The sequence below is a fragment of the Populus alba genome, chromosome 11 (genome assembly GCF_005239225.2).
Source record: "Populus alba chromosome 11, ASM523922v2, whole genome shotgun sequence".
NCBI classification, from domain to species: domain Eukaryota; kingdom Viridiplantae; phylum Streptophyta; class Magnoliopsida; order Malpighiales; family Salicaceae; genus Populus; species Populus alba.
The window spans coordinates 17825475-17840546 of record NC_133294.1 but is presented as its reverse complement, the minus strand read 5'-3'; the positions used below and the strand labels follow the sequence as shown (position 1 = coordinate 17840546).

General features: G+C 34.2%; 1 protein-coding gene across 4 annotated transcripts; it reads left to right on the top strand.

Annotated features, from left to right (window-relative positions):
- Positions 1-1578: 1578 nt before the first annotated feature.
- LOC118031447 (katanin p80 WD40 repeat-containing subunit B1 homolog KTN80.1) lies at positions 1579-13425 on the top strand. 4 transcript variants are annotated; one of them, XR_004684537.2, is made up of 20 exons: positions 1580-1872; positions 2357-2487; positions 2865-2982; positions 3213-3439; positions 3529-3631; positions 3935-4005; positions 4510-4584; positions 4667-4810; positions 4928-5108; positions 6435-6956; positions 8114-8170; positions 8261-9018; positions 9819-9944; positions 10261-10335; positions 10441-10553; positions 11055-11171; positions 11281-11349; positions 11647-11996; positions 12442-12519; positions 13093-13425. XR_004684537.2 is itself a non-coding variant. In XM_035035883.2 (18 exons), the coding sequence occupies exons 1-18, from the start codon at positions 1848-1850 to the stop codon at positions 11705-11707; spliced, it is 2973 nt and encodes a 990-aa protein (XP_034891774.1). In that variant the 5' UTR covers positions 1580-1847; the 3' UTR covers positions 11708-12115. The 4 variants fall into 4 exon arrangements, 3 of the variants coding, with proteins under 3 accessions (XP_073268658.1, XP_034891774.1, XP_034891775.1); XM_035035883.2 differs by lacking the exons at positions 12442-12519; positions 13093-13425 and having other exon boundaries at positions 11647-12115; XM_035035884.2 differs by lacking the exons at positions 1580-1872; positions 2357-2487; positions 12442-12519; positions 13093-13425 and having other exon boundaries at positions 2859-2982; positions 3208-3439; positions 11647-12115.
- Positions 13426-15072: the final 1647 nt, after the last annotated feature.

Here is a 15072-nt window from a genome sequence, read left to right as displayed (position 1 = left end):
TTTGTTGCTTTTTTTTTTAATTATTAGCTATTTATGAATAAAAAAAATATATAGTGTGTTTGATATTGTGATACATGATATTTTTTAATTAAAAATATATTAAAATAAATTTTTAATTTATTTTTTACATTATTACATTAAAACCATTTAATAATAGCTGAAAAAAATATTAATTTAAAACATAAGTTATAAGTTATAATGAAAAAACAAACACTTGTCGGGAGGGAGAAGTTGAGTTAGTTAGATCATAACCTAAAGTCTAATGAATATTTTACCTAAATTTCCTAGCAAAGGTCTATTTTCCAACAACAGCCTTAATTACCCAAGACAAGAGTAAACGTATATTTTAAGGAATCTCTCTTGGTGTCATTGACCTAATATTCCATTTTCCTCCTTTAATATAAAGCCCTTTTCATGCCCCTAATCACACTTCAAATTTCATCACTAATCTAACCACCCAACCGTTTGGTAGACTCCAGAAAAATTGGATAAAAAATATTATGTATTTTTTAGCATAAATAGGACTTGTAATTCTCTGCACCACAATATAATTACGAAAAAAACAAAAAACAAAAAAGAAATGAAATAGGAGAAAAACCCTTGCCACCAGCACCGGGGACTTGTATGTCAAGAAGTTATCGACCATGCGCGTTTTTGTAATTTCATACTCTGGCAACATGTGAGTTTTTGAAAAACGTGAAAGTATAGAATAGTCCTCTAACTATGTAATACGTTTCAGTTGGGTTATTTTAATATAAAATTTAACCAGTGTGATGTCACCCGAGAAACTATTTTTACTCGATATTAATAAATCCATCTATTTCATTTTATTCGTCTACATCGACATCGACACTACGTGCACTGTTCAAATCCAGTCATGTTAACATGAACAGCCAAAAAATAATAATTAAAAACACTAATAATTATTGCACTATGTACGTACAACTATTCTATCATATATTTTTTTTAATGTTGTGTAATTATTTTATTGTATTAATATTAAAATAAATTTTAAAAAATAACAATAAAAAATTATTTAAATTTATTTCAAACAAATTTTAAAAATTATTATTATCATGATAGCAAATATACTTTTAATTATTCTACTTGTGTTTGATCACACTTTTGCTTTGGTTGATAAAAAATTAATTTATCTGTATTTAGAAATTTTAGTCTTGTGTATTGAAAATTTGTTAGGTCAAATAAAATTGGAACTTGAATTTTTTTGATACATTATATAAAAATATGATATAATATTTTTTAAAACATTCATTTAAAGCATTTAAGACTTGTTAAACCATAAAAAAAGATATAATTTAAATAAATACGAGAACTAATCTAAAAATATATGAGGTTTTAGTACCTGCTTTGAAAGTATAATAAATGTTGCGTTTTAAATTTTATTCAGAAATATAATAAAATAATATATTTTTTATTTTTAATATTAATATATTAAAATATTTAAAAATTTTAATTTTAAATAAAAAATAAATTTTAAACAATTGAAGGACTAGATTGTAGTTTATGAGAAAGAAAGGAGTAGGAGTAGTGGCTATCATGGTCTGAAATCTGAAGAAATTCAACTGTGCTCCTCTCTCTCTCTCTCTCTCTCTCCCCTCTTTTTTTTCTTAGACGACAGAGAACACACGTTTCTCAAAAAAAGGAGCCAGAAACCTCTTTTCTTCATCCTCTCTGCTCCTCCTCCTCTACTGTAGGAATCTGAGAGAGAGAGACTCATATTCCTCTCTATCTGGAATCCAATTCCTAATCTTTCAAGACTCATCAGTAGCAGCAGACAGACAACCGCGCGCCTTCCTCAATACGCTACCGTTTCGAATCTGCGAGAAATGGCGAAGCGTGGATATAAGCTGCGTATCCTTTCTTTTTTGTCTTGATTTCTGCGTCTCATCTGTAATGTTCATGTTTTTAAGCTTTGAATCATCTTTAATTTGAGCTTCAAAGCGTGATTTTTAGGGTTTTTTTAGTGCTGATTTTAATTTGAGCTTGTTTTCGAGTTGGATTTTAGCTGTTTTTAGTTTTCTAAAAATTTGATTTTTTTTTTAAATGATCTTTTTTTGGTTAACTGTAGAAATTTCAAGTTTTTGTTTTTATTTTTATTTTTTAATTTTTCTTGTGATTTTCTGGAAATGCTTTCTTTCTCTGCTTGAACGTAATACAATTTCTTTTTCTTCATTTCTTGTTTTAATTATATTTTCAGGCCTGTACTTTTATTTATTTATTTTTTACAAATAATTTGGCGAGAAGTTGTTTTAATCTAAGCTAAGAGAGAAGTATTTTGGAATCCTAGATCAGAATATTTTCAGTATATTTATTTTCTTGACTGAGATGAAAATAGAAGAATTTGTGGCTCATTCAACCAATGTGAACTGCTTAAGTATCGGTAAAAAGGCGTGTAGAATGTTTATCACCGGTGGTGATGATCATAAAGTGAATCTTTGGGCAATTGGCAAACCCACTTCTTTAATGGTTAGTTCCTATTCTTTCTGTTTTTATCTCTTGCCCACCTATTTAGAGTTTTTCTGATTCCGGTACTCTAATGTGTTTTTCTTGAGTGTGATTTATCTACTTATCATTTGGGCTAGATCAGTGCATTAGTTTTGCCACATTTTCAATCTGTTGTGTTGTATCATATAATATTGCATCTTAGAGGAAGTTTAGATTTTAACCTCCGATAGGATTTACTGAAAAAAGTGGAAAGTGGACTGCCAGTTTGGAATTGAGAATTACTTGAGTTTGAATCTATCATTTAGAAAATGCTAGTGTAAATGGAATGGGTGCATCTGTTAGGTGGTGTTATTAACATACATAACTGTGGTTGTTTATTTATTGGTGTCGATATGCAGAGCTTGTGTGGTCATACAAGTCCAGTTGAATCTGTTGCTTTTGATACACCAGAAGTTTTAGTGCTTGCCGGAGCTTCTATGGGTGCAATAAAGCTGTGGGATTTAGAAGAAGCTAAGAGTAAGTTGATTGATTGATTGTATTCCTTGCTTAAATGAAGTGGTTATCATAAGGTTATGCAGTTGGTGTGTTTAACTATGGTATGAGAATTTAGCAATGTGATTACCCTTTTTAAGTCTTTTCCATGTGTATGTTGAACTAGCAAATTATTGAGCATTTGGTGTGTTAGGAATTGCTTTTGCAGTTTATAGTAAAAAACTAATCCATTTGTTATTTTTCTTGAAGTGTAGTGGTTCGCACTCTTACTGGACACAGATCCAACTGCACAGCTGTTGAATTCCATCCATTTGGGGAGTTCTTTGCTTCTGGTTCCACAGACATGAATATGAGGATCTGGGATATCAGAAAAAAGGGTTGCATACACACGTACAAGGGTCATACTCAAGGAATTAGCACTATCAGATTTACTCCCGATGGTCGTTGGGTGGTTTCCGGTGGATGTGATAATGTTGTTAAGGTAAATTATCAATCACACTAACCAAACGTGACTCTCATTTAGGGTTTATTTCCACTGTTTATTGGTGTTTCCTTGTTATTGTTGAACAGGTGTGGGATCTTACTGCTGGAAAGCTTTTACATGATTTTAAGTTCCATGAAGGACATATTAGATCCATTGATTTCCATCCCCTTGAGTTTCTCCTTGCTACTGGTGAGTACATGATTTCTCTGTGTGAGTACCATGAATTCTGCTCACTTTTTTGTGTGTGAATGACACCATTATTGAGATGACTGGTGCCTTCCATCATCTTTTCTGTGCAATTATTTCCATTTCATTGGTAATTCTATTTTCTTCAATATTCTAATTCATACTTGATTAATACACTTCATTTAGGAGCTTATCGTGGTAAAATTTACATATTTCTTTGTTACTTTCTTTGCCCCCACCAGTCAGCATGTTTTAACTTGAGGTACTCAACTACTAAGTTGTCATAATCTGCAAATAATTTTTCAGGTTCAGCAGACAAAACTGTGAAATTCTGGGATTTGGAGACCTTTGAACTGATTGGATCTACCCGACCTGAGGTATCTACGCTTGTGTTTATAAATTGAAATAATTTTAGTCATCAAAATGTGGTTAAATAAGAAATTTGGAGATTGGCTCACGACAACAAGCCCACTTTAAAGTCTCTTGTCAAGAATGTCTTGGAAGCAATCAAGTTTCAAGACATGTTTCATACATCTGATATGGTCATGGTTAGTCAGTTAATGGTGTGAGGCTATTATTCTTATGCTGATATGGAACCATATAGTGTTGATATTCAATAACTTTTGTAACCTAATCAGTTGAGAGCTCTTATAACAATAGATGCTTTTGCTGCCCCAGAGTATGTGGTTCATCATATGTGAAGTCTTCAGTTCTGCCCTCTCTTCCAACTTTCTTTCCAGTCTCTAAGTTTCTTTACAGGCTACTCTAGGTTATCCTGTCCTCATTTGATTAATTATTATGTTGGTATGTGGTTTTCAGGATGATTAATTAGTAAATTCTTCCATCATGTTCCCTAAAAAAGTTATACTTCCACTTTTCAGGCTACAGGAGTGCGCTCTATTACCTTTCATCCTGATGGAAGGACACTTTTTTGTGGATTAGATGATAGTCTGAAGGTTTGGGTTTTTGGCATAATGAAACCGCATTATGTTATTTGTCAATTGACGTGGAGCTCAAAAATTATGCTTAAAACTGTAGGTTTATTCTTGGGAGCCTGTGATTTGCCATGATGCTGTTGATATGGGATGGTCGACACTTGGTGACCTCTGCATTCATGATGGGAAACTCTTGGGCTGTTCATTCTATAGAAACTCTGTTGGAGTTTGGGTTGGAGATATATCGGTAGCCTTTTCTACTCATGAACCTTTTTTATGTTTATATTAATTTAGTTTTTATTTGAATTTCCAAACTTTCAAGTCACCATTAACCATAGTGTTAATATTTTCCTTTCTGTTTTAGTGCATTGAGCCATATGGTGATGGTTTTGAACCCAAAGAAAGTGAATGCACAGACCAGAAATTTAACATCCCTGGATGTAATTCTTCAGATAAAGTAGGAAGTGATGTGAGATCAACTTTGGGTTTCCGTTGTCCATCTCCTGACTACGAGACAAAGGAAATAAAGAACATATATGTAGACTGTAAGTTGATAATTTTGTTTTTCTACCAATAAGACAACTCTGGATATTCATTTTTTGGTGTCTTATTTGTTTATATGAGTGCGTGAATTCTCCATGTCATCTGCTTTCAAGAACTGTACTGCTCCCATAACTTCCAAGTAGAGTTTTATTTTTATCCACATCCAATATTTGCTTGTGGTGCTTGTTAGTTTTTCATTTGGTCCTTAAGCTGATGCAAAAAATATTTTAATATAAATTTTACCGAAGATAATTTACAATACAGAGGCTGGAAATTGAGAGAGAAGTTTAAGAAGAAACAAGAGACTAAGAGAATACCATAATTAAGCCACCACAGAGTGATTTACTCATGGCATAGTTTTGGTTCTCTTACAGTTTTCTAATGAAAAGTAGTTTTCATGTTTCCCTTTATTCTGCCAATTTTTTTTTTTTTAACCTTTAACTCTATTCTGCCAATTTTTTTTTTCCATGAAAGATGCAGGGAATGTTTTTTTCTACCTTTCCCTCTATTCTGCCAATTTATTTTTCCATGAAAGATGGAGGAATGTTTTTATATATTATTTTTATTTTTCTAATTAGAAAATGAGGACCTCTTTTGGCTCCTTTAAATAACAAAAGGTTTTTTTTTTAGAAACATTCCTATTAGGACCACTATATTCCGAAGTGGATTTTCTTTTCCCTAGAAACAAAGTAGAAAACATGAAAAATGTATGTTGTTGCTCTAAAGTTTCAGATGTTTTTTAAGAAATAGGAAGCCTGGCTTTCTGACAAAATTCTATCCAGTGAACACATTATTGAATAGTTTTCTGCTTTCTTAAAAAAAATGGATAAGTTAAAATTTTCCAATAGTAAATGCACTCCCGCTGTAGCCATATAAGATAGTTGTTTAGGGATTGACTGTGTTGAGGAGGATTCATCTTGAACAAAAACTGATCCTTCTACCAGACTCCTTAAAACATGAATTGATTTGATTCTGAAGTTTAGCTTTTTTTTTTTTTTTTTTGGTGATTTTGGATTTGAACAAGGTCAGGGCTTCCAAAATTCATGTCTTTCATAGTTTCTGGGCCATTTACATGGATGTACAATAACCGGCCTATCTAAGCTAGAATATTCTGCAGGCATGGAGTGTGATTGTTATTTTCATTAATAATCAGCACATGCTGTTGTCTAGGCATGCATGGTGCATCCCTAGAATATTCTGCAGGCATGGAGTGTGATTGTAATTTCCATTAATAATCAGCACATGCTGTCTTCTAGGCATGCGTGGTGCATCCCTACTGTCTACAATCTACGTTCTCTCTAATATGCTTTTCCTTCTTTCATGTAAAGCTACTGGTGGAAATCCTGTTACTTTACAAAGAGCTGGTTCCCTGAATTCATCAAAAGAAGTCCTCTCACTGGATTCCAAGGAAATGAGTGCTCCTCTAACCAAGAAGCAGAGCCCTTTAATGGGAATGAATGCAAATTTGAGTGAACAAGCTTTTAACAAATCTTTCATTGTCCCTACCATTGTACCTCGGGACATTCCTGTTGAAAAGGATTCTTCTAATTCTGGAAAGGAAACTATCATGTTTACAAAGACCAAACCTGGTATGTTGCTCAGACCAGCTCATGTGCGGAGGCCATCAAATAGCAAGAATGATGTTGACAAGATGCCAGTGGCTCTTGAATCTGGAAATTTTAGCAGTGTTACAAGTGAGAAAGGAAGTGCAAGAGATCCCAGCTTGCAATCCCAGATTGTAACAGAAGATGGAGCTCAAAAATCCCGTGAGAAGAAAAGCCCCAGTATTAAGGGTGTCACAGAGAAGTTTGAAAAAGTTTTATCACCAGAAACACCTAATCAGGGAAACTGTAAGTTCTTGCTTTTATAGCTTTTTATTTTTTTTACTATTAAGCTCTTTACTTTCTCATAATTCCTTCTTCTGATATCTCTATCTTCCATGTTCTTTTCCCCTGGGTATTTCCTGATTAAGCCCTTTTCCATGTGTGCTTGAACTGCATTTTACTTGTCAGTAACTTTTCCCAACAATTTGGGTTGGCGAGATGGACTGATGTCTTTTCTACTCTACTCTCTCACTGCCTTTTCCATAAAGCCCGAGCCACCTGTTTTGCTACCTCACGTATCTTAATCTCACTTCTCTATGACATGTCCCCTGTCCTGTGATTTTTGCCAAATCTTTAATTTGTCAAAGCTGCATTTCATTTCTGATCATGTGGGATCTCATCTGGCCATCTACCTCAATACCTTCTTCTCATTCTTAGCCATGCTAACTTTATGAAGATATTGTTTGACTGCCATCTATTTGAATGACTAAAGGCTTGTTTGAGAGTGTTGGTTGCGGTTGCTTTTCAAAGTGTTTTTCATGCTGAAATGCATCAAAATGATGTTTTTTCATTTTTTAAAAAATTATTTTTGAGATCAGCGCATCAAAACAATCCAAAACATACAAAAAAAAATTAATTTTTCACCAAAAAACAATATTTGAATTTTTTGGAAACGCGGGTTGGCCCGTGTTTCTAGACGCTCCCTTGGTATTACTATCTGTGACTAGCTTATAAAGTTTCCATTTTTTCAATCATATTTGGCAATGTTTGCCGGTGCTCTTTATTGCACCCTTTATGATCAAAGATATTATTCAGAATCTTATCACCACCACCACAACCTTTGGGTTGATATATATTACAGCTTTCTCATTCTGGTCTATTAGAAAACCACTAGGGCCGATGGGCTACTCAGTGGAGCAGAGCTTTCTTCCCATGCCCAAGTTCCTCTTCTCCCATTCTCTGTGTTGCTTGCCCTTCAAAACCCCACATTAGCTTTTATCCGATGCTTTGATAAGTTTTACATATACATTTTGTTGACTTCCTGAAGTCAAATAAATGAATATAGTTAATCTTTTTGAAATGTAGATGTGTGAAGCATATTCACACATGGTTTTATCTTTTTGGTTGATGATTTGTGATATATCTTTTTATTAGCAGATAACAACAATTTGTGTATGTTTCAGGTGACGAATCTGTTAAAAGCAGTAACGAGATTGCCCCTGTTAAGATTGTCAATGGAGGTTTGTTAGTGCTTGCCATGTGTTTGATTTTCAAGCATATGCAAAATGGATGGAAATTGATTTTTTTTTCAAATATTTTCATTCTGGCAGTTGCAGTGGTATCGGGCAGGACACGTAGTCTTGTTGAGAGGTTTGAAAGAAGGGAGAAATTAAGTAGCGAAGATCAAGAATTAAACACAAGTCATCAAGCTGTGCCAGAATCAAACAGGACCTCCACCACAGAAACAAATACGACTCCTCCTGTCATTTCTGGAACAGATAGAACACCTGTTACATCAAATATTACTCCTCTCATTGTCCCTGAAACAGACAGAACTGCCACAATAGCACCTAAAATGAACCCTTGTTTTGTACTTGAAACAGATAATACAGCCTCCGCAGCAACAAAAAGGATTTCTATTGCCATGCCTGAGAAGGATAGAACAACCACCGTAGCAACTAAATCAAGCCCTCGTGTTATACCTGAAACAGATAGAAAACCCTCTATATCAACTAATATGATGTCACGTGTTGTATCACAAACAGATAGAACACCCCCTGTAGCAGCCCGTATGACCTCTCGTGTTATACCTGCAACTGATCGGACTCCCCCAGTAGCAACTATTTTCACCCCTCGTGTTGTACCTGAAAGGGATAGAACACCCCCTTTTCCTACAAACACTGCCACGCGAACTCCCTCAGTAGCAGCTGTTATCACCCCTCGTGTTATTCCTGAAAGGAATAGAACACCCCCTATTCCTACTAATACAACCACGCCTGTTATACCTAAAGTGGATAGAATACCTTCCATAACTACTAATTTTACCCCTCACATCGAATGTGAAATGGATAGAGCACCCCCCAATCCGGTAAGATCTTTGCCTCCTTTGTAGGAAGATTTTTCATGGTTAAGTGGATTTACAATTGGTTTGATGTTCTTATGGTCTGTATAACATAAGATCCTGCTAAATATATAAGAATCTCTGAAGTTTCAACTTGAAATGGATAGATAAATGTTGCTAGGAATCAGGTATGATTACAATCAAGTTACTATCTTGAATTAGGCATTGAGATAAAAAAATATATATATATAGAACTTCTATCTGTCGCTATAGATGTTGCCATGGACATTTGAATCAGGTAACATCTTATATTTCCCAGCCAACCTCTCAAGTACTAACCTGAGATGACTTGAAGCATCGGATCTCTGAAATGATTTTGAAGAAAATCATTTGAGACTTGGTTGTATTTTCCACCTCTGTACTAGATACAGAAAAAGTTGCCAAGTGTTAGCAGCACTGTTGGCCGCAGCGCTTGCTGCATGGATTTAATTTATGTAGTTCATCTATTTGTGATTCGGCTACCTTGGTACTAAATGTAGAAAAAAATGCCTTCTGTTACCAAACTCTTGTTCTAATTAGAAAACCTAATAATCAAATTTCAGTTGTCTCGAAATTTTTCTTACATGGCAAACACAATTTAAAGAAAATTTCTTTTTGAATAATGTCATTTTTTCTGTGGGAATCTTTCTAAAATTATCAGCTGAGAGGCTGAACCAATGCTCATAAGATCCTGATGCTTACAAACTCAGTCAAATGAATTCATATGTGCCTGTATTATTCACATTCCACGAATCAAACTCAGTTTCTGTCTCTTTTGCTGATGACAGAATGAAGAGCCTCAAATTTCTGGTAGGGACTCGACTTCTGCTAATTATAAGGAAGTTATTGAAGATCTGATGCAAAGTCATGATGTATTCCTAAATACCCTTAAATCCCGCTTGACAAAGCTACAGGTATGTTGAGTTACTTGTGCCTATTGGTGTGCTCAAGTGGTGGATTTTTTCAATCGAAGATGACTTCTAGAAGCATGACATATTGGTTATTCTAAAGAATTATTGCACTGTAAAATATGATAATCCTACTTCTGACAAAAGATCTATGTGCCTATTCTAGTGATTGACTAAGTTTTATGCATGTCTTATTTCAGCATCTTCATTATGGCAAAACGTTCCTTTCCAGCACCTGTGTTTTTCTTCTTGTTCTTTTCCTTTTGGGCGGGATGGGGAGAGGCAAAGTCGCTAAAATAGTAGCTCTGATGTTATTTTGCAGGTGATTCGACATTTTTGGGAACGAAGTGACATTAAAGGTGCTATCAATGCCTTGAGGAAACTGCCAGATTATTCTGTGGGTATTTATGGGAATGGTTCATGCCATTGGATTTTTGTGTTGATAATGACAGTCTGCAAGGCTGTATATCTTGCACATTGATATTATTTAATCTTGTTGCAGGTGCAAGCAGATGTGATCAGTGTTCTCATGGACAAAATGGAGATTCTCAATTTAGATTTATTTTCTTGCTTGCTTCCTGTGCTTGTGGGCTTACTAGACAGCAAGATGGAAAGGTAGCTTTCAGGGGCATATAGTAAGAATACTTTTAATGCTAGATATGGTCTTTGGGACTTTATACCATTTTACTGCAGTCCTTTCCAAATATCATCCAGTTTTGTCTTTAGAAGTGGCAAAGTATGACTTAATTTAACTTGTACAAAAACAGCTATGCTATCTGGTGGGCTACATAACTAGAGCTTCAATATGAACAAACTCAATATGTTACTTCTACTATTGAAGAACTATTTTCTTCCTTTTTAAGTTATAAATAAGTGGTCCCTGGAATCCACTTGGAAGAGAACAATTGCATAGTTTTTAGCGTGTGAAATTGGTTAAGGTTTTAAGGTAGGTTAGAGTATATGATTTAGTGCCAGACCATCATCAAATTATGAATAATTCTCATCGAGGGACCATATACTCCCACAGAGGGAAATGTAACTGTCTCAAAACTGGCACTAAATCTGGAACTCAAAGAAAACTCTTGAAGATATTTGACTTAAAATGTTAATTTACAGGCATGCAAATATCTCATTGGAGATGCTACTGAAGCTTGTAGCGGTTTTTGGCCCAGTAATACAATCAGCTGTTTCCGCACCTCCAGTTGTTGGTGTTGATCTTCATGCAGACCAAAGGTGTTACTAGTCAATATTTACATGGACTCAACACTTTTCTGTTACTGCAATACTCTGTTAATCTAAGTTGTGTGATTCAGCACACTCACTTTTATTGGATAATGTGCAGGCGAGAATGCTGCAACAAGTGCTTTGCTCAGCTGCAAAAGATCCAGCAAATTCTTCCAGCACTAGCAAGGCAAGCATTCTATCTTGACTCTTGAGTACTGCTCCTGCCCCATTTTCTCTATGTTCTAGCTATGATTGCGCAGTCAACTTAAACCAACACTGCACATGGAAAAGGATTCCATACTAAAGAGCTCTGCAAATCCTGTTGGCTTTATCACAGAAAACAGAAGTCCTTTTCTTTGCAGGAATTTCTTGATCCTGCTCCATCGATTTATCCGTTGTGGCCTTTTTTTTAATGGATTCCCATGTATCTGAATGCTAAATGGTTTTCCTAGTCACTGATGTTATCTCTGTCAATTTTGCACAGGAGGGGTGGTTTATTGACAAAAAGTGCTCTGGAATTGAATCTAGTCCTTCAACAGTCATAGAAAATGGTGCCATCTAAATCAATTTCATCAGAAAATGTTGAAAGAGAGGCCCAACTGATACCCTGCTAGCAGAAACACAAGGAGCGTGATACTCCTTGCATGTGGTTTTGTCAATCTCGCAATTTTGTTTTGGCGCTCCCTGCTGCTTGCCATCATACTGGTTCTTACAACTACTACTACTGACGGCATCCTACAGCTTGAGAGTTTTGTGAGGCAAACATCACCGATGACGAATTATCTCTTCTTTCCAACCATGGTCCTTTCTGAACCACGCAGGAAATTTCACTTCGTAATTCTTCGCCTCTAGGCAGTACTATATGTGTTCTTTTGTGCAAATGAATGTAATTAGTGCCAATTCATATGTATACTCCATTTGTTATATTCAATGAAAAGCATAAATTTTTTTTACCGGATTGTCCAATTCTAGTTTATCTAAGTCATGAGTTTTTTAATCTTTTAGTTCTTAAAATAAACAAGTTTAGTAAATATAATTAGATAAATGTTTTTTTTATATAGACTTCTTTCTTGGTTATTTGAAATGATTATTTATTTATTTATTTACATAAATAGTTATTAATTGCATTATAGCAAAAATCACTTTGATAATGCAAAACACATGCTTTGAATTGAAGATTTGGATCAAATTTATTTGCGCATGTTCTTTCGCAAGTATATTTCCGTTAAATTCCTGAAACAAGCGGCACATTGTTTACTCCATCTCATGTATTCCTCAGAGCTTGGTTTGAAGAGCTGCGAAAGCAAAGAATGGCAGAGTTAAGGCGAGCTTTAGAACAATCTGAAGGCTCAATTGGGTATGTGAAATGTATTCTGTTTTGTTTCAGACTTTTTTGAACTTATAAATCCATGTTAAGAAAACCGTTCTCCTATCACTGTCCTAAAATAAAACATGGTAGTCCAAAAACTGTGTTATACATCTTCTCCTGCATTTATACTGTCACTATCATGCTAGAAGGATTGGCATAAGCTTTCAAGGGTGAAAACATTTTTTGGAGCATCGTAAGAACTTGCACTTTGGAGTCTTGTGGCCAAAGCATGAAATCATGAATGTGCAAGTGCCTTCGATGTTTAGATGGTTGTACATTAGTGATGTAGCCTGGTATTAGTTGTTAAGAGCTGGATTTATTGGAGATGTACACCTGGTAATTTGGAGAGCTTAAGTATGTGATTCGTGGAAATTTGGAGGTGTTAATGGGAAGGCATAAACACATAACTCTCATCATGAACATGCTTGATGCTCATTTTATTTTGTTCTATGACGACATGGTAAGATTTCACGGGTCGTTTTCAGATGCGTTTTCCTGTGGGTATGTTGCAGTCTGCGTTCACGTATTAGTTGCAGAGATTCCTTAACTGTTATATTCCAGGTCACTGGAATCGAAACTTGAGATTCTCAGGGCGAAGAGAAGGGAGGATTGTCATGTCAGCTATGACTCCGGCCAGACAAATCGCCAGTACCATTTCAGAGATGTGATGGAATTGAATCATCTAGTAAAGAGATACCTGAGGATGGACTATCTGCTGGTTGTTTTACTCTGGATACCAGAACAAATTGGAAACCTGAATGTCGAGTTCCAACTTCTTTTCCAGCTGCAGAGACAGAGATTAAGCCAGAAGTTGCAGTGTTCCATGGAGAGAAGAAAATGCCAAGTTTATGGAAGCTGTCAGACAACATATTCGCAGGACGTGGGGTTGGTTTAAAAGGGATTTGTCTGGCCGGAGTCAATCCAGAAGTTCGAGCAAAGATGCAGTGTAGGATGTTAGCGTGATTTAAAATCATTTAATTATCCTTACATGCAAGATTTAATTAACTCGGGTGGGTTTTGTATTTTTAATTTTTCAAAAAATAATAAAATTACTAAATTATCTTTAAAAATAAAATTTATGTAACTTGCATCCACCAGCTTTTTCATATTTTAACCATGGTTCTTTTTTTTACAATCAAGATAAATAATGGGCAATTTAATAATTTAATAAACATAAATATTATTAAAAAAAAAATTGCATAGGTTAGTCTTGTGTTGTTCCTGCGCTCTTCAGACCATGCATACGGCGATGTTTGATAGCCATACACTAGCTTTCAAGGCGATGTTGAAAACGTTTCAGCAACCTTTTTCTTTTTTGGGCAGAACATTTGGTCAAAAGACCTTCTATTTGGCACTCTTGATCTTTTTTTTCTTCTTGATTTTTACACATGTTCCTCTAAATTTTTAAAGCAACATTTTAATTTATTTTTCTTTTGAATTTGGACCATGTTTATTTAATTATTATTTATTTTATTTGAAATATTTTATAAAATTAGATTATTTTTTTTTATTTCATCCACCATTTTTTTTATATGTCAGATCTAGTCCTTATTTTTTTTAATTGTTATTTATTTTATTGAAATAATTTTTTTAACTAAATTTGTTTTATAATCCTCATCTTTCAATTTTTCTTTATTTTGATTCTTTTTTTAAATTGACTCTTTTTTTCGGGTTTTATTCTTTAATATTAAATTGATTGAGAACTGAGTTTTTTGATTGAGCAAGTTAAAGTTTGGAAAATTAATTTAAATTTAAAATATTTGCCTAAATTTGCTTCTTCTTCTTTTCTCTTTTAAGCTCATGTTTTGTTTCAATTTTATCTTTTAGAATTTATTTAATTGGAGATCGTGCGACATTATTATTTTTATTTTCTTTCTATTGGGTTTCTCACTAATTTTAAAGATGACCCAGGTTTATCGTAGGTCTTTTTATTTGCTGTTCTTTGTTAAATTTAACTTTTTAAAAAAAAAATTTGTCTTTGAATTAAATTAAATCAATTGATTAAATTTAACAATGAGATGCTCATTTCAAGATATTTTATTTAGTTTGCTTTTTAGATCAATGCTTTGACGGCTTGAACGAGCTCTTTTGATATTATCGTGTATTCTTTTACAATGATATTAAAATCTTTTCAATTAATTCTTTCTGATAGTGAAAAAGTATCCACAACGGAGTATGATATTAAGAACTTATTTTTTATGGTTAATCATTATCTTTTTTTTCTGCTTTATTTACTATTAATAATTGTTTTTTATTTTTTTTTCAAAGTAATCGAGTTTATTAAACCCAATCAAAGACCCGAATCTCAAATTTTTCAATTTCTATAAAAATGTGCTCACAACGTAACACAGCCTCGTATCTTCTGCAACTATATAATATAGCAATAAAAGAGAAATGAAACAGTGCCTGTGAATGCGAAAACCACAGTATGCTAGAAATGGATTTTGCCATGGTAGCTCGGCCCAGTATTTTTCTTAGGTTGGCCTCCTCCCTTGTCAGTGGCCTAGATGTTTGGACTGAGAGGTCTATTTGGGCCTGCAA